Source organism: Dicentrarchus labrax, unplaced genomic scaffold (assembly GCF_905237075.1).
Source record: "Dicentrarchus labrax unplaced genomic scaffold, dlabrax2021, whole genome shotgun sequence".
Taxonomy (NCBI): domain Eukaryota; kingdom Metazoa; phylum Chordata; class Actinopteri; family Moronidae; genus Dicentrarchus; species Dicentrarchus labrax.
Genome location: NW_026136701.1, coordinates 21254541 through 21276942, shown reverse-complemented (window position 1 = coordinate 21276942; position 22402 = coordinate 21254541). Strand labels below are relative to the sequence as shown.

At 37.9% G+C, this 22402-nt stretch overlaps 1 protein-coding gene across 1 annotated transcript in view; it reads left to right on the top strand.

Moving 5' to 3' along the window:
• ak5 (adenylate kinase 5) overlaps positions 1-22402 on the top strand; it is an 80914-nt gene that overhangs the window by 55439 nt on the left and 3073 nt on the right. The window contains exons 9-11 of the mRNA XM_051422303.1: positions 862-907; positions 2611-2655; positions 12472-12635. Of these exons, the coding sequence (XP_051278263.1) occupies positions 862-907; positions 2611-2655; positions 12472-12635 (255 nt within the window). The remainder of the gene's footprint in view (positions 1-861; positions 908-2610; positions 2656-12471; positions 12636-22402) is intronic.

The window sequence follows — 22402 nt, the reverse complement described above, 5'->3', positions numbered from 1 at the left end:
CTAAACCCTCTCATGCTAGATGGCTGAAGGATGTTATGTTCCATCTAAAACCAGAAAAGATCAAACTTACCCTCAGGGGGAGGAAGGCAGAGTTCAGTAAAATGTGGACCCCATTTACATCTTATTTCACTACTGGGATAACAAACTGGGATGACTCATAGCGCTCTCTCTGTCTCGGAATACAAGCACGCTGTATTTTTTCTTTGTTTTTTGCTTGTTTGTTTTCTCTTCTTCTTTACTATGCATATTTGTGCCATTTCCTTTCCTTATTCTAGTCAGATGTAACCTGGGGATAGGACTGTCAGTAGGACGGGGTGGTGCGATGGATTTGGGGAATGGGATCTTGTGTGATGTATTGCAGAATATTTTGAAAAAGGATGTTTAAAAAAAGAAACACTGTGAGCGCTGCCACTTTAAGAAGCCACAGCGTCTCAGCTCTGCTACATGTCCGTCTGAACAGTTATTACATATAATGTTTGGGTGAGCTGCAGCTCTCGATTAATGTTGTTATTTATATAATCTGACAGTTCTTTTCTTGATTATTCATTTTGTCTATGAAATATTACACAATACTGAAAAATTCCCAGCATTAATGCCCAGTGTAACATCTTAAAATGTTTTGTTCTGTCAGACCAACAGTCCAAAATCCCAAGAGACAAAGAAAATCTGGTTTATCGATTATCAAAATAGCTTATATGTATAATATTTATTAATTGAATGTAGCATCTTTTCTTTATATCAACCTCTTGTTCAAATAATGCTTTGAATAGGCATCCATTGTGGGGGGGAAAGCAGATAGATGACAGAACATATTGAAAAGGAAGACAACAAATGTTGATCTGAATCTCTCTTTCTTTCCAGGTTGAAGAGGAGGAAGAAATCGGGTATGCTGAAGGAACCACGGAAAGTGAGTCAGTGAAAATGATTGATTGATTGTCTGTAAACAGACAGAAAAACAGGCCAAAAGCAAACGCACAAACACTCACCCTGCCCTTCTTCTGTAGGCTGCACAACACAACGCCACATCTTATCACCACAGCCTTTACTAGCAGCTACCTCTGCCTCCTTTCACAGACTAGCAGCCGACTCCATTCAGGTTTTCATCACAGACATATTGTTCCATCTCAGTAAATGCCACACATGTCATGTAACTGTTATTCACCAGATGCCCGAATTAACTTCTCCCTGCAGACCTGTGTGTGTGTGTGTGTGTGTGTGTGTGTGTGTGTGTGTGTGTCCGTTTTCATCAGCGTTGCTCTGCATCAACAGTATTGATTGTGCAATGGAGGGGGAGGAGGGTTCGTCTGTTGATTCACTGTTGCCAGTTAGACCTGATGTTTATCTTGTCAGCTAGCTGTCGCTACGCTAACATCACCCTGCAGCAGGCAGAGGAGGAGGAGGAGGAGGAGGAGGAGGAGGACACCAGTCTGATTAAAAGGAGAACAAACTGTTTAGTCGCTGTCACATTTGCATGATCCATGTTCATAATGTGAAATTCATTTTGAATACAGTGAAAAGCTGGACACTCTCTGAACTCTGAGGTTGGGGGTGGTCACTTTGTATTTCAGTACAAAAAAGTAAAAGCAGATTTCTTTTTAAAAAGCTGCAAAGGACTAAAGATTAGCTGTGACGAGAACACTCACAGTGGCTCCTCTGCCATCTCTGCCCCTCTGGACCAAACAAATAACTTAATGTTATTATTGCATTACAGGTATAATTGTTGTTGCTACTACGGCTATTATATTCATGCCCTCAATTAAAGATGTTATCATAAATTTTTTACCAGTGATTGAGTTAACAAGGCTACAGTTGCTTAACAACAGTGGTGGAGGAAGTATTCAGATCCTTTATTTTAAAAGGTCCAGTGTGTATTTAGGAAGATCAGAAATGGAAAATGATATTAATAGGTATGTTTTATTAGTGAATAATCAGGCTTTTATTATGTATAAAAACAGAGTTTATCCTATAGTATATAGTGTTTTAAAGTTCTTAATCCTTGTGTTAAATGTCATTAAAAGGGCTGACATTGCTGAGATTATTTTATATTTATTTTACTCTCCAAAACCATTTGGCGACCCCCGGAAATTATCTTGCGACCCTCTTGGGGGTCCCGACACCCAGGTTGAGAGCCACAGCTTTAAGTAAAGACTCTACTATCACACTGTAAAAATAATCTAGTAACACCTGTCAAACTGTCCACTGTGATAAAGAAGATTAACAGAAAAAGAATGATTAGATTGTCCTTTTTGAGGTATAACGATTGTTAAGCTCTATTTGAGAGGCCAATCACTCAGCCAGTATGTATCGACTGATAAGTACAAGAAATTGTAGTAAAGAGATGTTCAACAGATGTCCAAGGTGACGAGAGAGGTACAGGTAAATAACGGACAAATTAATACAAAGAGCCACTGGTGACAGACTGTGGTTATAATACATGGACGATATGAACATTTCATGTCATTACGCTCATCACTCACAATATTGTCTGATTGGTGTGTGTGTGTGTGTGTGTGTGTGTGTGTGTGTGTGCAGTGTGCTGCATGTGTGCTGATCTGCACCTCATGTTAAACTCTTTTCTGTCTGTTTTCTGTCTTTTCTTTCCTCTGACAGGTTATTGTACAGAACAGAAGAAACCAAAGGTCATCTTCATGATGGGTACGTACATGTAGTGGAGCGCTCACACACACACACACACACACCTCAGCACAAGTGGAGCCTGCCTCATTAGAGCTGAATACACACACACACACACACACACACACACAATACAGACAGGATAATAATGAGCGGCTGCTGACTGCTGGGCTGGATGTTAGTTTAACTGACCTCATTCACTCTCACACACACACACACACACACACACACACAGAGAGAGAGAGAGAGAGAGAGAGAGAGAGAGAGAGAGAGAGAGAGAGAGAGAGAGAATAGCATAAAGAGACAGAATAGTATCATTCAGTTGATCAGCTGCACATTTCTCTGCATGTTTCAAGAGAACTAAGCTCAGGCTGATGGAAAAGTTGCGTTCAGGAACGTCGCCGGAGGGGAAACCACAGATGTCTGTTCTCAGAGGGTCTCTCTCATTTCAGATGACAGAAGGAAACTTAATGAAGACATGAGAAAGAATTCCAGTGTAAAACTTTGCTTGTACAATTTCACAGCTCAGTTCAACACCGTTCATCACTAGAAAACAACACATCGATTATGATATGAAGAGAATAACAGTAGAGCAAGGTGTAAAACTGAATAAGTGATACACACTACAAGTCCTTAATCAAAAGTTCACTTGCAAAAGAACAGTATTTATACATGAGTCTGACTACATTTTATTAAAAATGTTTAGATTTTATGGTGAAAATGTAATTAAAAGTGTATTTTCTTAAGCACTGTATGTTCACTTATCCTTTACTACTACTAATGGGTGTATTTACTACAATTACCATCATCTACTGTTATTTTAAAGATTATATGTTATGAGATATTTATTATTTTTGGCAGGTTTAATGGTTTTAACCCCCGTTTCCAAACAGTTTATTGGTGTAAACATACTATATATGTGAGGTCTAAATGTAGCCTCTTTAAAATAAATCAGTGTGCAGGTGTTACAATGTTGGTTTTCAGCAACCTTTAAGTAATTTGCATATAATTACACTCTTTTGTCAGTGTGGGGCTATTTTTCTGTTCTCGGATCAGTTGAAGGACAAAATGTTCCTGCAGAGGTTAGGAAGAGGCTCTAAATCTCTGATATTTAAAATAAATTTGTGCCATCAAGCTGAAACAAGGCCGTTTATCAGAAATCCTCTAAAGGTGACATTTAGTCGTGACCATGGTTGATATTTTCTCTGTTTTATGTCATCGTGGATTGAATATCTTTGGGGTTTTTGACTGTTAATGAGACATAACGAGACTTGAATGTTTTATCTTATACTCTAGGTGATTTGGACGGGCCTTTTCTAATTATGAAGACTTGATTAGTGACTTGGGGCACTAATGAGCTTAAAACACGTTGAATGTTACCTTTCAGCATGACTATATAAAGCTGTCAGATAAATGTAGTGTTACGTATCTTTCGCTGTCGTTGTGGCCAGGTTTCTCAAGACTTCCTTTTTAAATAAAGGTTAGATAAAAGGTGCAAAGTGCACAAGTAGGGCGCCCTGGTAGCTCACCTGGTAGAGCTGGCACCCCATGTACCAAAGCTGAGTCCTTGCTGCAGCAGGCCAAGGTTTCGAGTACGACCTGGGGCTCTTTGCTGCATGTCATCCCCTCTTTCTCCGCCCCTTTCCCGTCACTCTACAGCTGCCACTACTGATTAAAAGCAATAAAAACCCCCAAAAATATATATATATACACAAATGATTTCTATATTTAAAACCCCGGAGCTTCTAAATTGTGCTCAGGTGCAGCTTGATTTACGTCCAACCTCTGGAGGCAGAATGTGGTGTGTTCTGTGATCAATTAGTATGCTGCGACAGTACAGTGAGGCAGCATGGCTCTGTCTGCTAATTGAAGACAGGACAGAGAGATGAAGGTTAACGAGAGATCTGGGACACACAGAGTCTCCATTAACCACCGTTATCTTCCCTACCATGGAAAAATACTGAAAGATATGGCCATTAAAAGATTATTGAATCAGTGCTCTCTTTCACACCGCTGTGGTTATGTGTATTAGTGTTAAAAGCAACATGACAAATCCCCACTGATCTGTATTAACAGGTTGTCTGAATATTGGAGAGACAGATGTTGAGTTAGAGAAGGAGCATATAACTGCAGGAAGACGTCAGTTACACAGTGGTAGATGAAGTAGACTAGTACCACGATGTACACGTACTCCATTACAAGTAAAAGTCATTCAGTAAAAGTACAGAAGTATTACAGTGTATTAGGTACTTATTATTATATTTTACATTATTAGATTATCACTGATGAATCAAAGCAGGTCTTCTCAGCTGATAAGAGTTGAACACAGCATGTTTTTTTGTTACCTGCTTTTGACTGTGACTGTTTTACTGTAGTTGTTAGCTGGAGACATCACCCTCAGATTTCTCTTATACCTCGTTCTTCCTGCAGGTTGCTAGTAGCTATACGTGAAACAACTCACAGATTGGCAGCAATACACAAAGTTACTATTATTAACATTTTATTTAGCAATGGATTTGAATCTTTTTAGTTATTGAGGTAATTTTTTTAAAAAGAAAAAATCTGTCAAAAAAAACTTTCCAGGTAGAATACAAGTGAAATCTTACAGATAGAATATGTAACATTTACACATTAAAATGACTATAAACACTAGACTCATGTTATATATGTTGTTCAGTTGTGTACTTACATCATTTCAAATATTTCCAACAATGTTCAGACTCAGAGAAATCTGTCATTTTATTTTGGTAAGGCTGCATTTCACCGGTCACCTGTCAATGGCGTCATATCCCCTTTCTGCATGCATCAGTGCTGTGGTTGTCTGCCAGAAGCTGTCATAAATTGACTACACATTGTATGATTCACTTTTTAGATCTTGGTTGTTTTTAACTGTAGTAGCTCGGCCGTATGTTTAAGCAGCAATAAATAATTATTTCTTGGCCACTTGGGGGCAGTGTAACAAGCACAACTTCTCCCATCTTATCAGCTTATTTATATGTTCAGCAGTCACAGAGCAACATTAACATTCAGCTGAAAGCATTTTTCTGTCAGTCTGCCAGTAAGTCTAGTGTTCACTCTTCTTTTAGCTCTGGAAAATATCTGGCTCTGTTTGCTGAAATACTCCACTACGTTCACCAGCTTCTCACTGACTGTCTGTCTGCTCGAGTTGCATATAGTAGGTTTTTAGAGCTGATTTTTCTGATTACAGCTGCAGCTGAAAATGAGGCTGGTGAGAGCAGTGAGACTGAACCAAAACATTAAAGTAGCATTAAAAATTTAAGCTGCAGAATTGGGTTATGACTTTCTGTGGATTCTTTAACATAGTCATTTGCTCAGCTTTAAAATTGCTGTGTCCCTAACTTCAGCCCAACAAGGACAACCACAAGAAATCCTTGAAAAAGGGTCAAATTATCATATATTTCACTTAATTTAATCGGACAACCCCTCGTTAAAAGGGTAATCAGCAAAGCTTTTTGTTAACACAGCTCTGCGACTGCACAGTTTGAGGAAAGCTGGACAGAATAATGTATAAAAATCACAAAATGGAGTCGGTTTCCTAAATGCTGGCTCTCAAAGGTTCCCAGCTGCTTAAATCCGAGCATCCATGTGTTATAATGTGTGAACCCCTCAATTGTGCTTTATTTATAGCATTTTCAAATTTTCAAGAGCGCTTTGAAAACCCAAGTTACAAAGTGTTTCATAACAAGGAACAACTGCAACAACTAAATTATGAAGAGAAAAAGTAGAAAAGTGACTTTGTGGCTATTTAGGAGAGAAAGTACTTTGTGTATTCAGGGAGGTGCACCAAATAACGTGAATCCTGCCTGTGTGATCATGTTTGAGTTGTCTTATAGGACAGGGTTTTTCTTTCCAGCCATGTCAGACCTGGTGCTGACTTTGACAGCGCAGTCTCAAGACTCCCTGACACAGCTAATATAAAAAGTTAATGTCCCGTCGTCGACTCCCATCTCCTGCTGTCACAAACCGGCTCCACTGCTGCTGATCTGTCAGACTCTTTTATCTAGGGCTCAGAGTCAATTGCTGCCTATCTACCTGACCCCTGAAATGCTGATGGCGGCGAGTATCAGGGCGTCTTTGAGGTATTAAGTAGTAATATGGGGAAAAAGTTCATAGGAGCTCTGGAGTGATGGTGTAAGGTTACATACGTCAAAGTAGATTAATACGCAAATTGAAGTTGAACTATAAAGTAATTTGTACATATTGTTGAAAAGGAGTTCCACCAATACTGAAAATCTATAAAAATGCCCTCGAATTAAGACCTATTCTACTGGTTTCTGCTACATCCATCGTTTTGTTAAATGAGGTCATGAGTATCTGTTATTTTAGAAGTATTTAAGTTCATGATACTGGATATTAAAGTAAAATGTGGTGCTCTATTTGCTAAACTTCCCCCATCTGCCTCCGTGTGCATGCTGCCAATCATTAGCTGAACAGCACATAGAGGTAGAATTATAACCAGTTTAATCACCAGAATATTATGAGCTCTTGTTGCAGTCTCTTATTAAAATTAATAAAACTATAACTAAAGTTTGTACCCGCTCAGGTAGAAAACATTATACATTAATTTATGTTCTCAAAACTGCTGTGATTAAAAGTTGGGTGAGAAAAGTTTTTAGGTGGTTTCACTCTATGTGGGTTTACCCATCCAGTTCCTCCCTGACTATAATAACTAGTGGAAAAGATGAAGCCTTGTTCTGCAGCGGTGCTTCAGAAAAAAGGAGGTGATGGTGCCTGCGGGAAATGCTAATGTGAGGTTTCACTGGTGTCTGTGCTTTCAGCCTTTTTTCTTTTCTCCCTGTTCCCATCTTCTATCCTTCATGTTCTCATCCCACTGCGCTCTCTCACTTCAGTGTTCCGCATTTCTATTTCCCTCCCTGCAGAAAATTACCATTTTTTACCCTTGTTATCGGACTTAGGCCTACATTTACAGTAAATACTGAAAAGAACCGTTGTAGGTGTAAGAGGTAATATCAGTTTGAATTATGTTCTGTATTAATCCTTATTTTCCCGATTGTCAATAATTCCCATTAAAAGACCATAACCAGCAATTAATTAATCTTTCTCTCAATACTTTTTTTAAAAGGCTCAGTAATTTCATATGGCGGCCAATGTAGTGATTTTTCTTTTTTCTGTGTATCTTGCACCAATATAACTATAAAAATGTATTAAACAAATAACTTTATTAAAGAATATTTCAGTTAAATATTTTATAAATACATGTACATTGTAAACTACGGAAGCGTATTGCATTCACTTGAAAATACATTTTTTGGTTTGTTCTTTTATTTGTGTTTTTTGAGTATTTTCCTCTTCTGTAGTAAACCAATTCTAGTTGACGTTGCTGAAAGCTGCTTCTTCTCTCTTACTCTCTGCTGTTCACAACAGTATTGAAAATCATAGCGCACCCTGCTGGATAAAACTTTGCAGTGACTCCAGTGTTTTACCGCAAGCATCTTTTTTTCTGCATTTTATACCAGGGAAAAAAACAGTTTTTATATCGATACATACAGTTTATGGATAATCTTTTAGCAACTATTTTAAGCTATGATTAATAAACATTTAAGGCACAGAGGCACAAGATATATCAGGTCTTGGATACACAGGCTGTACTAGTAGGATACATTTATCATGAATTTTGGTATTTTCAGGGAATTTTCTGGCAAAAAAAACTCTCAAACAAACATATAAATACATTAGATTATATTATAAACTTAATCCCAATGAGGTTTTAACTGTTGCTTAGACTAAATAAGTAACATTGTACAACATCCTGGGCTCCAGCGACTTGCAGGAGATTCCTTTTTTTTTCTTGACATTTTATATACTTTATAGAACAATTATTCAGTTAAACAAATAAAACAATAATAATAATAATTATAATATTATTTATTATAATAATAATAATAATAAAGATCATCATTCGTTGTTTCACTAGCAGTTTAAACAACTTTACTCCACATTTAGGGTCTGATGTCTAGACATTACTATCTTACTTTATCACTTTATCAGTTTATCACTCAAAAATCTTTTTTTTTTTTACATTGGTAAAGAACACCCTCCAAAGTCCTTAGTCTCTTCTAGTGGATGGCGACAGTGGGAAGAAAAAACCTCATCATTGCAGATTCAATCATCTCCTGGGAATCCAGCACTCAATCAATGCAGCCCTCACTCTCGAGAGAATATTTTTGCATTTTCCTTTTAGTTTTGATTTTGCTGCCAGTGATCATCAGCAACATCGGAAACAGGTGACAATAACTGAAGCATCTAAGTTATTGGAGGCCAGGAGCTTGTCTCGTCTGCAGCCCATTTGTCATTTCATAGATTTTCTTTTTTACATAAAAAGTATTACCTGCTGTAGCTTTGAGGTTTTGAAAAGATTTATGTAGCAGGAATGGATTCAAAAATGAAATTACTAGAGAGATTTTTTTCCTCTACATGGTCCTCTGCCCTCTTTGGGTTATTTCCTGCTCCATCTCCATCTAATACAATCCATCTGTCACTTTGGCTCTTATCGAGGACATCGCTGTGACAGAGCTGTTCACACATAGCAGGAGTATTTGGGTTTCTCATATCTAATCCTCCTCCTACCTGAACATCAGTAGAGAAACTAGAAGGTGAGTAGAGTGTGAACACCTGCTAACGCTCACACCTGACGCTCGACAAATGGTCTGACTTGTAAAGCTGTAGTTTTAGATTTTTCTTTCTTTCTTTTTGTCCAAGTTTCTTTCATATTCAGGTTTGAATCTGGGATTCAAGTAACATGAAATATGACACCAAGACCCTTTGGGTAATTACACAACCATCCACAAGATCCATTTTTAAGCATTTAAATAAATGTATGAATTTTGGATGGTCCAACAATGAGCATTTTTATTTCATTCATGTTTAACAATAGCATTAAGATCTTTAGTTTCAATAATAAAGTATTTCATTTCAGACAGGCAAGTGTGAAGATTGGAGTGACTTAAAAGGGATTTAAAGGATTGGATTTGCACATGATCAGCATAGCAATGAAAATGGAGCCGATAATTACGAATAATTTCACCTAATAGTAACATTATAGAAGAGAAGGAGACCCAGGATAGATCCTTGAGGTACACCAGACGTAACTGTGGAAGAGTGATCTTATTATTATTATTATTATGAAGTACACAATGAGTTCTGATGAACAAATCAGAATGAAACCATGCCACCAATTAGCGTAGATACTTATTATCTAACAATGAAGGCAGCATCATAACAGACCATGATTAACCGTATCAAATACTGCACTGAGATCTGGCAGTAAAATATTGAAGTTTGGTCAAGAGTCAAAATGGGCACACTGTTACCTATCTGTCAGCTTAATTTCAGCCCAAACAGATTGTTTGTCAGATGTTTTCTGATTAAATCATGCAAATTTATTCATGTGAAAGGAGTCACTTGTATTGAACCTGCAGAGGATTATCACCTGAATCTGCAGCTCCCCTTAGCAACTAGCTGTGAACATAGTGAAGCATTTAGCAACTAAAAAGCCAGATTTCTCTGCAGTTAGTAGAGACCAAAAGTTAAAAAAAAGAGGTGGCCAGTGTTGGATGTGTAAATAATCAAGTGTTTGGCAACATGTTTGCTTTATCAACTTGAAAATGTGATGAAATGTCAGTGTTTAGTTCACAACACCACGCAAGTGGACAAAATAAATTAGTTATTTAAGTCAAATTGAAAACATTTGATGAGCACAAAAAAAAAATTCTGTGTAGATGGTAAATAAGTAAATACATTTTATGCATTTAATATTTAATATAGTATAAAACAGCACAGAAAACTTTCAAGTATTCCATGTTTAAATACTCTCAAGGCCAGTTAATCTCAATTTCAAATGGTCTCAGAGCGAGAATACTATACCACAGAGCTAGTTTACACAGCAGAATTTGACCCGACTCACTCCACTAACAAGCGGCTCGGGGCTTTTGCTTCAGCCCTGGTGGGTCATTATTTTACCTCCTGGCAGAGGTGTCAAGCAGCAGAGGAATACTTCTAACGAGCAGGCAGGACGGGGGGCCACGTTTTGAGGCTGGGGAAATATATTAAGTCAGTGAATATGTGCCGAATGTACAATGAATGAATCCATAACCGTTCTTCAATGTCTTATGGACCTTTTCTGACGGTCACGGTTGTCTCTGGGCGGACCGAGCCCCACTCATATCTGTCCGTGCCCATGAGGACAATAGTTTCTGAACACTCCAGGAGAATGCTGATGAATGTGAAGCACATCCTGAGTTTTTATTACTGGGCTGAAGGCTGGTTATGATAGATCACCACTTCCTCCTGGTGCCTCACACAGCTTCATGGTCACGTAATACATTTAACCTACGACAAAAGACCTACAGGCCTCACAGCACAGCAGTGACAGCAGATAGACGACTGCTGAGACGGCTGAAATATTTTGGAATATTTTAGAAGGAAATTTAATTACTAAATGTTGGCTGACTAGTAAAACTGTGTTTTTCTTCTGTGTTCTTCGCTGCCTGCTCTTTTACTTCTATCTTTGTGAGGACCAGTTTGAATTTGAGTCTGGAAAGTGAGGACTTTTTGCTTTAGGGTAAAGACAGGATTAAGATTTAGGTTAGGGTTATGTTACGTTATTGTATGTTCTAGAGCTGCAACTAACAATTATATTTATTGTTGATTAATCAATTAAAAAAGGTCTATTGTGAAACATTTAGGCAGAAATGGAATATAATATTTACATGTATGTTTTCATTAGTGTATAATCACCTAAAAATGAGCATTGTTGTTTGTCTTGTTTTCCGGTATTCCAGAAGGGACAAACCAAACACTGGCTCCAGATAGGGCCTTTCGTATTTTAAGAGAGTTTGGCTGTTGCATGCTTGGTACGGCAGGGTGAGGAAAGGGGGTTGAAACCCGGAACTACACGACTAAATGCCACTAAATCTTATCAGATTAGGCTTGAAAATATCTAGTTTGCATCCCATCATGTGTTGTTCAACCTGAAATCAAGTGTGTTCAGTGCAGGGAGATGCTATAATTGTTGAATATGGGAAAAACAACAGACTCTCCTCATAGACATTCATAGTAAAGCACTCTGTAGTTCACAAAGTGTCACATGATGCAGTTGAGCTACACACAGCTACTTTTTAACAATTTCATTTAAGGCTGCAACTAATGAATAATTTCATTATGGATTAATCTGCTGATTATTTTCTGCATTACCAACCAACTGGAACCAATTTACAACAACTTTCTATCAATTAATCAACTAATCATTTCTGCTCTAATTGTATTCACTGTCATTTAGTTTAATCTAATCTTAGATCAAATTTTATAAGATCTTCATTATGTTCTGTTTGTAAAATCTTAATTTGTAAAGTAAATTGTAACTAAAGCTGTAAAATAACTGTAGTCCCTCCAATTTGTACTGAAGTACAGTGAAGTCACCAACGATTAGGGTTGAGGTTAGGTGCTAGAGAAAGTATCATGTCAATGGGAGGACCTCACAAGTATACACTACCAGTGTGTGTGATGTCCTCATCTGTGATAAGCTGCCTCTCAGCCCCCGGCAATGAATCAGACTTGTGATGTGCATGCACACACAAACAAACACACACACTCTATTTCCTGTTGCCTCCTTCTTTCATGCTCTTCTTTCACCTCTTCAATTTCTCTCCTCGCCATCGTCGCTTCACTTTGTATTCTGCCTCAGTGATTACCTGTCTGCCAGGATGGACTGACCCCTCCTTGTCTATCTCTGTGTGTGTGTGTGTGTGTGTGTGTGTGTGTGTGTGTGTGTGTGTGTGTGTGTGTGTGTGTTCTCAGGTGGTCCTGGCTCAGGGAAATCTCTGCAGTGTGAGCGGATGGAGGAGAGGTTCGGCCTGCGACGCGTCACCCCGGGTGACCTGCTGTGTGCCGAGCTGCAGTCTAACAGCGTCAGAGGGCGTCACCTGCGGGACGTCCTGGAGAGAGGAGAGCAGCTGCCCGAGGTCAGTGTGGTACTTTCACTGCTGCTATCAAGGAATAGGAGCGAATATTATAAACACAGGAATCTCCAAAAAGTTTATATAATGGTCACAAGTTTTACTTATTTCAACTTTTCTGTCAGTAAGGCGTTGAAAATGGCTCTAAATCCTACACACAGGAGGTTTGGTCGCAGTCGCTATGGGAATAAAGACAGTTAAAATGAGGCAAATCAGAGCGACATCAAATTAAAACACTGTGAGAACAAAACATTACGCCATAGTTGCTGAATTCCTTCAAAACTGACCCAGAATTCATAAGAAAACCAATTTAAATTGCACACTGCGTTGTCAGTTTTGTAAAAACCGTCATCTTTAGAGGCACACAACATGAATTTTAAGCTCTGATTGACTGTGATTCGGGTGTTTATTGCCAAAATGCACCTTCAAAATTTGTATGTATACATCCACGTATCTTTGACTTTTTGCCAGAAAAACACGATACCTTCAAATGCAAAGTATACAAGGACAGGATACTAAGTACAAGCAGCGTTTGCAAATTGGTTGAACATGAAACGACAGAATAAAGATGTCACAGAACCTCCCACGCCGTTTGATTGACGGCTGATCTCGAGGAAACATGACAGCATTGTGCAGTAGACTGAGCCAACAAAATAACTCCAAAAACAAGATCTTACAGATTATTATTTCATAAAGACAGACAGCTGAAGACGGAGTTCAGTTAGAGAATGCAGACTGTCAAATCCCTCCTGAAAAATGTAACGCCACAGCTCTCAGGCTGAGAAAATACTGATATACTACATGACGCGTTTTCCTGCTAACGGTCTAATGAAATAAATAGAAGAGGGAGCGGCTGAAATATTATACAGTCAAAAGTGCTCAAAATGGCTTTCATAGAGATTGCACATTTATAAACACACTGTACCAGACATAGGCTGCCTGAGCCTATACTGGAACCAGCTACAGTAATTCAGTGACAGAGTGTGTAAACCAGATAAATTATCTACAACTCCAAACACTCTCAGAGGAACACACATTTTCTGAGGAGAAGTAGACATGTTCATCAGGGCAGAAAGTTGACTTTAACCAACATGTTGTTTATGGGCGATGTACTTAGGGGGAACAGTGAAGATCATTAAAATTCACTGTGGTTGTGGTAACAAGCTCATAATATAGTGGAAACTGACACTACTTTCATAATGACAATCCTCTATCACGAAAGTAAACATACAGTTTGACAATTCTCTATAATACTGTAGTTAATATGAGTGGGGTATTTATGTAACATATAATAATAATAATAATAATATCCACACAGAACTGAGGGAGTCATTCATTGTTAAAGATCCTCTTCAGACCATGTTTTAAGCGGTGGTGGAAGAAGTACTCATATTATATTTAATACGGCTCTGTCAAAGTAAAAGTCCTATATTCAAGATTTTACTTCAGAAAAAGGGAAAAGTATTAACAGCAACTTAAAGTATTAAAGTAAAAGTACTTGTTAGGCAAAATGGTCCCTTTTCAGAGTTATATTTTTATATTACTGGAATATTATTACTGATGCTTCATCATGTAAGCAGCATTTTAATGTTACAGCTGTTGGAGGTGGAGCACATTTCAACTACGTTGTATACTATTGGATAGTTCAATCCATAGCACAGTTTCATATGTCATAAACTATTATATATTTTGTTTGTGAAATCTTGAACCGTCAGATAAACCTGGTGGAGTCATAAGTACAATATTTCCCTCTTAAATGTAGTAGAGTTGAAGCATAAGACAGCATACAGGTAAAATACTACTACTATAAGTAAAGAAAAAGTACCTCAGATTTGTTCTTAAAGGTCCAGTGTGTAACATTTAGGAGGATCTAATGGCAGAAAGGGAATATCATATTCATAGGTGTGTTTTCATTAGTGTATAATAACCTGGAAATTAAAATAGTTGTGTTTCCGTTACCTTAGAGCGAGCCGCTCTACAGAGGGAGCAAGGTCCTCCTTTATGGATTAGCTGTATTCAAATGGTTGTAATGTGCAACTTAACCAATAGATGCCACTAAATCCCACACACTGACTCTTTAATGGACAGAAGATGAACAACATTATAGTTGTAAGTAGGTCTGGTGATATATATTTTTCTAAAACCAGCAATAGATTGATGTATTGTCTGTGGCCAACATCAGCCCAACGAACTAGCCACGCTAGCTCCCGCAGGTTATCGCCTACAACCGCGTCTATCCTATTTCCTGTCTCACCTGGGGTTTTTTTATGTACAAATAATAATGTGTGTGGACCATGGTTACATATAGGCTTTAATATTAATAATAATAGTGTGAAATCATTTGATAAGCCAGCTGGTAACAAAGATCATATAGTTCATCAGCTCTGTTCCGTTTCCTCCTGCAAATTACGAAGGAGCACACAAATATCTTACTACCCACCTTCCAGTGAAATATTAATAGCTTCCGAAGGGGACTTAAATCACATTATAAATGCACTGTGGCAGGTTGAGGTGAGAAATATTTAGCTTCCTGGCCTCATTTTCAGCATTCGCATCTCTCATCACGACTGTGCAGACTATGAACAGTGATGCATTTTGCTGCCGGTGATTAATAATAATCCTCAGCGACATACCGGAGATGGTCGGGGAGCTTTTTAATTGAAAGGCACGGTCCAAGAGTCTGTGACATTTTCCATCAAAACACAACTTACCTGTCACTCACACACACACACTGTCAAACCCCGTCCTCAAATGTTCAAAAGGTGTGCATGTTTGTGTTCAGGTAGCTGGTTGTTTGGATATCACAAATATTGGTTGGACTCAACAGTGGCGGACTCAGGCGGTTTGTTTCTGGTGAAAAAGCTCAGTCAGGGTTAGAATTGGCACCCTAGAGGGCATTTTACCATGTTTTCTCCACTGGAAGGGCACTTTGTGTTTTGTCCACTGGAAAAAGGATAAGAAAATATGGCACCAGCTTTATTGATCAAGTCATTTATCAAACAAAAAAAACTAACTTTTAGTTCTTCCAGCTTCTCAAATGTGAGAATTTGCTGCTTTTCAATAATTATAAACGTTTTACTGTTGGTCAGACTAAACAAGCGATTTTCAGATCTATATCTAGATACTGTGGTGGGCATTTATCACAATTTTAAGGCTGCAACTATAAATCATTTTTTCATTATTGATTTATCTGCTTGATTTATCATTTTGCCTCTAAAATATATGAAAATATCTATAAATGAATACTTTTCAAACAAACAGCTCAAAAGCTACAGATTTAAATTTAAATTTATTATGTTTTGATCGACTAATGTATTAATCAAACAAATTGTTGCAGCTCTCTGACCTTTTTACAGACTTAAAACGTTAAGTGATTAATTTAAATTGACAAATCGATCAATAATGATTTAATACAATGATATTTCTTTGTATATTCGCAAGGGATTGATGAGGTTGTTCAACAGCAGTGACTCAATGAATATGTCCACACACACTGAGATTTCTTGCCTCAAAACACACCAAGACTTGTAAAACCGTCCATGTAAAGTATTAGACACTCCCACCCAACCTGAGCAAACATTGTGCTGATGTCAACACATTTCTGCCACGAAAACTTAAAACATCATCCTGGAGCCCAAAAGAGAAACAAGATTTGTGATGTATTCCTCCACTAGAGCCTCCTGCTGCTGGGTTTCTTACTCCTCTCTATCGTGACAATGTGAAGGTAGTCTGCAGGTAGTCTGCAGCAAAAGGTAAATAAAAGTCACAGGTGATTTAATGCCTTTGCAGGGCCACTCTGACAGTGGTTGTTACTCATGTACCTTCTCTGCACACTTTTTCTGAGCTGATCTCAGGAGCAGGCACTCTTCAAGTTGCGAGACTGCGTCTATCGATCGAACTACAGTGTTGAAAGAAAACCAGTGAGTGTGAACAAAATTACCCAAAAGAAGACAGAACAGTACAGAATGACACAAAACAGGGGTTCAATGGATTACCTGCTTCATTTTAACCTGCAGCAACTGTTAGATTGTCTGGTTGTCAATAGAGGACAGAAAGTTTAAATCCATCAACTGGTAAATTTTATGTGCATCAGTGGAGAGAGAGAGAGAGAGAGAGAGAGAGAGAGAGAGAGAGAGAGATAAAAGACTGAGAACACAGCTGCTACAAGGAGCCTTTAATGTGAAATTAAAGATAAAACAACGATTGTAGGTTTTACCAGGGCTGCACAGTTAATCGAAATATTATCGAAATCACAGTAAGTGCAATATGTAAATCACAGAAGCTGCAATTTTCTGATAAAGGTAAAAATGTGTGACAAGACAGCGTAATAATGTAGTACTTTACTACTGAAGAGGCGCCCTGACCTACAAAGCTTGTTCTCCAGATTTAAGAAAAGTCTGGTACATGACTTCCCAAGTTCACATATTATACAGAAACATATCCATCAAACTCTTTCACTCCTCCCTCAGAGTGTCTGAGTCATTAGTCAATAAACTGGTGCTTGTAATGTCTTCGGTTAATGTGCAACATACTGGATTATTCTTGGATCATTCCTTGTAATTATTTATAATTTCTGCAAAACCACAATCTTTAAAAACTCACTATTACTCATTTCTGTCGTTCACATACTGTGGCATACATTACTTTGTATATATTAGCATATATTCTATTATTATAAAGGTACATAGGCTCTCATTGCATTTCTTATATTTCTATTTTTATTTTGTTTTTACTTATATGTATATACCTCTATATACATTTCTATTCTATATATATTGTGTTAGATTGTAATATAATAAGTATTAGAAGAAGAAGATATACTTTATTAATCCCCTATTGGGGAAATTGTTCTTTTCACTCTTATTTTAAATACACACTTCATGCACTTGTGGACATGCAACAGAGAAAGAGAGCTGGTGGAGTGATGGGTTATGTTGATTTATGTCAGTTTTCTTGGTATTTAGTGAGGAATACAGGCTCGTTTGTTCTGTTGATCTTTACTGATACTCGTCACATTGTCATTTCCCTGTTTGAGGGTGAAATATGGATTCTTCAGTAGGCTCGAGGCCAAATTTAAAGGCAGCTGTTCTTTATCAGTCGGGAGAAAATGCTCTCTGTGTATCCGAGTGTACACGGTCACGTTAATTCATCGGTCAATCCATTTAAACCAATCCAGCTATTGAGTCATTTTTGTTAAATGTGGTTTGGTTGCAAGGCGTAAATAAATCACCTTTTTAGAAGTCTGTACGTCTGCCTCCCACCACCTTCCTAGACCCTCACATGGCACACATCAGTTCAGTGAAGGTGCTCCCGCCTTCTACCAAATAAACAGTATAAATAATATACAGAATAAAAACAGCTCACAGTGACAACTGTGGAAAGAAATATCAAATGTGATTTTCCTAGATGTATTTTTTCCCCAAACTAAATTCAGCTCCCCTCCATTGTATAACTGTAGCAGCAGATATCTGGAAACCTGCTCAAACAAAGCTAAAATCTGCATGTCTAGATAGAACTATAAGAAAATGTGCTTTTCAGTGAGTTGGTATAATTTCTGTTTTAGGGTGTTTTTCTCCTTTTCAGCTCCTGATAAACAATAGAAAACATAAAGTCTAAATGTGAGACATTCAGGCTTTCCATCGTCTTTTAGAAGTGATGCACTGGGGCTCTCCGGCAGCTCACCTGGTGGAGCGCCAGGGTTGGTTTCCAGCCCTCCTGCCTCTCTCCAACTGTCACTATCTAAAGTAAAGCAGAAATGCCAAGAAATTATTACTATTTTTTTTATTTAAAGTTATGTATTCAACAGATCTGGAGGCAATATAAAAAGATTTACTTCAACTTCCTGTGGAGAAACCCAATGGCTTTCAAGCAAGGCTCAGCTGTCTAAGCTTCTTACAGCACATTGAGGTCATCATGTCCCATGTGTTCACTAACATAGTCGCTGCTAAACGCTTACTTTTGTGTTGTGTGAGGGAGATAGTTATGGAGCGAGAGAGTGACAGTGATTTAACGGAGGATGAATAATCCCACGCTGGGATTACTGAAGAGCACATTACACACACAAAAAAACAAACTGTTAATACAAAATCACACCCACATCAGAGCTAAGAGTTTGATCTGAAAGTGAGATAAAATGCTGTGTTGTGGGGCTCACCGCTGAGTGGTGGTAAAATGTTACTGTACTGTTGCTTGGCAACACAGAAAGTGCAATTTAATGTTCTCTGTGAACTGTAATCCCTCCATAGATCGTCAGCTTCCTGTCTGGGCACATATATAGAGTACATTTAATCAACTATTCAATTTCCATTTATCTGACAGTTGTAGTTACTTCTCAGATTAAGATTTTACTTAAAATGATTTGTATAGGGGCAAGTAAAAGCTAAATTTATGTTTATTTAATAAAGATTATCAAATAACAACAAGGACCCTCTTTGGTTTATGGAAGTGAGATGCTGTCACCTCGTCTTATGGCACTCCAGCAACGTATTTCAGAAACTTGACGTGCCTTTGAGAAACAAAACTGTGTTTAATTCTCTTTTGCCTGTTGCCAGATGGTAGATTCACTAGCCAGACGTGGCATTTTACTATTTAACTTGCCCCGGGCAAGTGGGCAATTCTTATTCTCTAGTTGGAGCCATTTGTCACATTTCAGTTCCGTAAAAAGAGACATTTGTCCTCTAAACTTTATATTTAAATTAGAAGTCAAAAATTGTAAATCTCTCCAAGAGAAAAGTTCAGAAAGTGAAAATAATTTTGCATCTTCATTCCACGTTTATAATCATATTTATCTTGTTACCCTAGGTTGGGAACCACTGGATAAGACTACCATACTGTATACGAAGTAGTTACCTCCACTTATTCCATCTAATACAGTTAAATGCTACATATGATGCATCAGTAATAACGAGTTTTACTTTTAAGGCTTGACTTTAAGGCTTCACTCTCAGCTGCATATTCTGAGTAGAAGCCAAATACTTAATATTTAATGTGTTAAAATACCAAAAAGTAGTGGATTGCTTATTTTTCTGTGGGTGGGTGCTGCATATGATTCGATGCTCTGGCAGTTCAGGGTCTCAGCCCGGGTGTAGAGTTGGTCATGAATACTCAGTTAAGAACATTTCTGGCTTTAAACAAGGTCATGTCATCTAAAGATGTAAACTACTTCCTCCCTGTTCTTTATTACTGCAAGTTTTTCTACAGAAGGTCAACATACCAGAAAATACTTCAGTCTGTGAAGGACTTAACATGAGCAGAGTCAGTCAAGCATCAGTGTTAATCACGATGCTCAGCGACGTATCGATTGGAGAATCTTGACCTTTGACAACAGAACGGTATCTGAGCGATAAAGAGGTTTGAACCACAATCAAAATGTTTTTACTTTTGGATACAAAAACACAGAGTGTGAAAACATCACTGCTCCCCAGCTACACATCCAATTATCATCAGTTTTTGGCTTTGTTAAAAAAAAAAAAAAAAAAGCATGTTTCCCTCTTTTATCTTACTCCGTGTTTCTTGTCCGTCTGAACTATCAAATAAGGCAAATCACCCACGAGGTGCATACGTTCAACACATCTCGTGTACAATGCAGGGAGTATACACTCGGTTGCTATGTTATTAGTTACACCAAGCTACAACTAATGCAGTCGAATACAGCAGTCCTGCAATAAATCCTCCCCTCAAGAAGGATATAATGTCCCGTTTTTGATTAAACCGTTTTAGAAGAGGCGTTGATTCAACTTTATGGTCATTTTGGGGGCCGCAGTTTGGGGTGCTGTTGAACCGCACGTCATTAGACTGAGAAGTGTTTCTAATATCTACTCTACCCTGGCTGATGGAAATGGGGTGGGCACATCATTACAAACAGATATAATCTTTATGAGGGTGGGATTTATCGCAGGCCTGTTGTATTAGAGAGCTTTATAGTTTTAGCTAACTGTACTTAATAAACTTGCACCTGAGAGTACGACGTAGTGAACTGACATGGATAAAACCCAGCAATCCACTTGATACGCAGCAATTTAACACATCAGACACTCTATGTAAAAGGTATGTAGCGCTGAAGAGCATCAGATACATGTGGATTAGTTGAGAGTGGAACAGGATGTGCAATGTAATTATGATATGAAGAATAGCACGCTATAGAAAGCTGTTACATAAACCCATTTCTGTGAGTATAATTATTACTCTAATGTCTGGCTGAATATAAAGTGTGTGTGTACAGGGACATACAGCAGCAACAATCAATAATGTTATGCCACAAAAGCAATAAAGCCCGAGCAGCTGCAGCAGCATAAGAGCAAAGTTAGCGTAATTAGCAGACGCCAAGACAACCGCAAGGAGACTTTAGTGAGCAATAATCCACACAAACAATGAGTAAACAGAGCAAAGACCCTGCAAACGCTTACCAGAGCTTGGTGAAGCATTTCACCTTTAAGGCCTTTAGAAAGTGTCGTTCCAGGCTGAAGTGGCCTTTGAGACGGACAGCAACAAGGAGCGACTCAGAGACGAAGAAGATTGGATGGAGCATCGCAGCTTTATATAGGCGGGCTCATTGCAGAGGGTGCGCTTGATTTGTCTTCCAATGAGTAGAGTGTGTCACATAGTAGCAAGATGTCTGCCTGAACTGGCTTGCTGGGATAAACACGTGAGAATAAATGAAGACTCTATTCTTGGTGTCAGTTTAAGCTTGTACAAATAAGTGTATTTAAGACATTGTCCATGTAATCTAGTAAACCTCTCAATAAACACTTATTTTATTAACCTTAACCTGTCTAATATTTGCTGACACTATGCCAGAGTTGTCAGATTACATTAAAATATTAGATTTAATGTTATTATTATTAGATTTAATTAGGTTAAATTATTTCAATTTATGTACAGTTTTATCTGTTTTAATATTCAGGCCTGCTTTTGACCTACATACAGTATATAAATCCATCTATAACTGCAACCACATATGCTTGGATATACTGAGTGCGAGTTATTTATGTACAGTAAACGAGATATCAGTTCAAACCTATACTGATTAACCCTCAACGGGGGCTGTAGGAGAAAAATTAGCTGCTCCTGACGAAACCCACCACTCCTCCAACTCATTATGTTGCCTTCAAGTACCCATTACGAACAGTTAACACCACTCACTACACATGTGACGCACATGTAGCATCTTGATTATGGTCCAGTCTTTGACTTATACAAGTGTGATGTAAAAACGTGAAGCTTCCAGCAGGAAAACATTTGCATATTCATAGATTCTGGAATTGGGAAAAAAAAAACATCATACAGTTTGTATATATGTTTTAATTTATGTCTGTAATTTATCAATCAAAAATGTCAGACAAAACATGCAATGTAAAGATGTGTGATGGGCAATCAACATTAATCAACAGATTAAACAATGATGAAAATAACTATTATTACAGCTAAATCAGCCGTTTGCAGATGTTTTCAATGCAACACAAGTTTATTTATCATGTTAGCACAACTTTAAACATAAAAAAACCTCTTACAAATACATTTTGAGATAAGGCAGTGCTCTTCACAGGAAATACTTCAAGATTCAAGAACTTTATTGTCACTGTGATGTGCAAGCACAATGAAACTGAAATTGTATCAGCCTCAAATGGTGCTTTTGTATTCAAACATATTTATGAAGCAATAAGAAGTACGGAATCAGAGAGTTAACAAAGAAATACAACTAACAATGGTGCAAAGGCATTCAGCTGCAAGACTACGAGACACATTCTAAGGCTCATATTTCAGTTGATATTGTG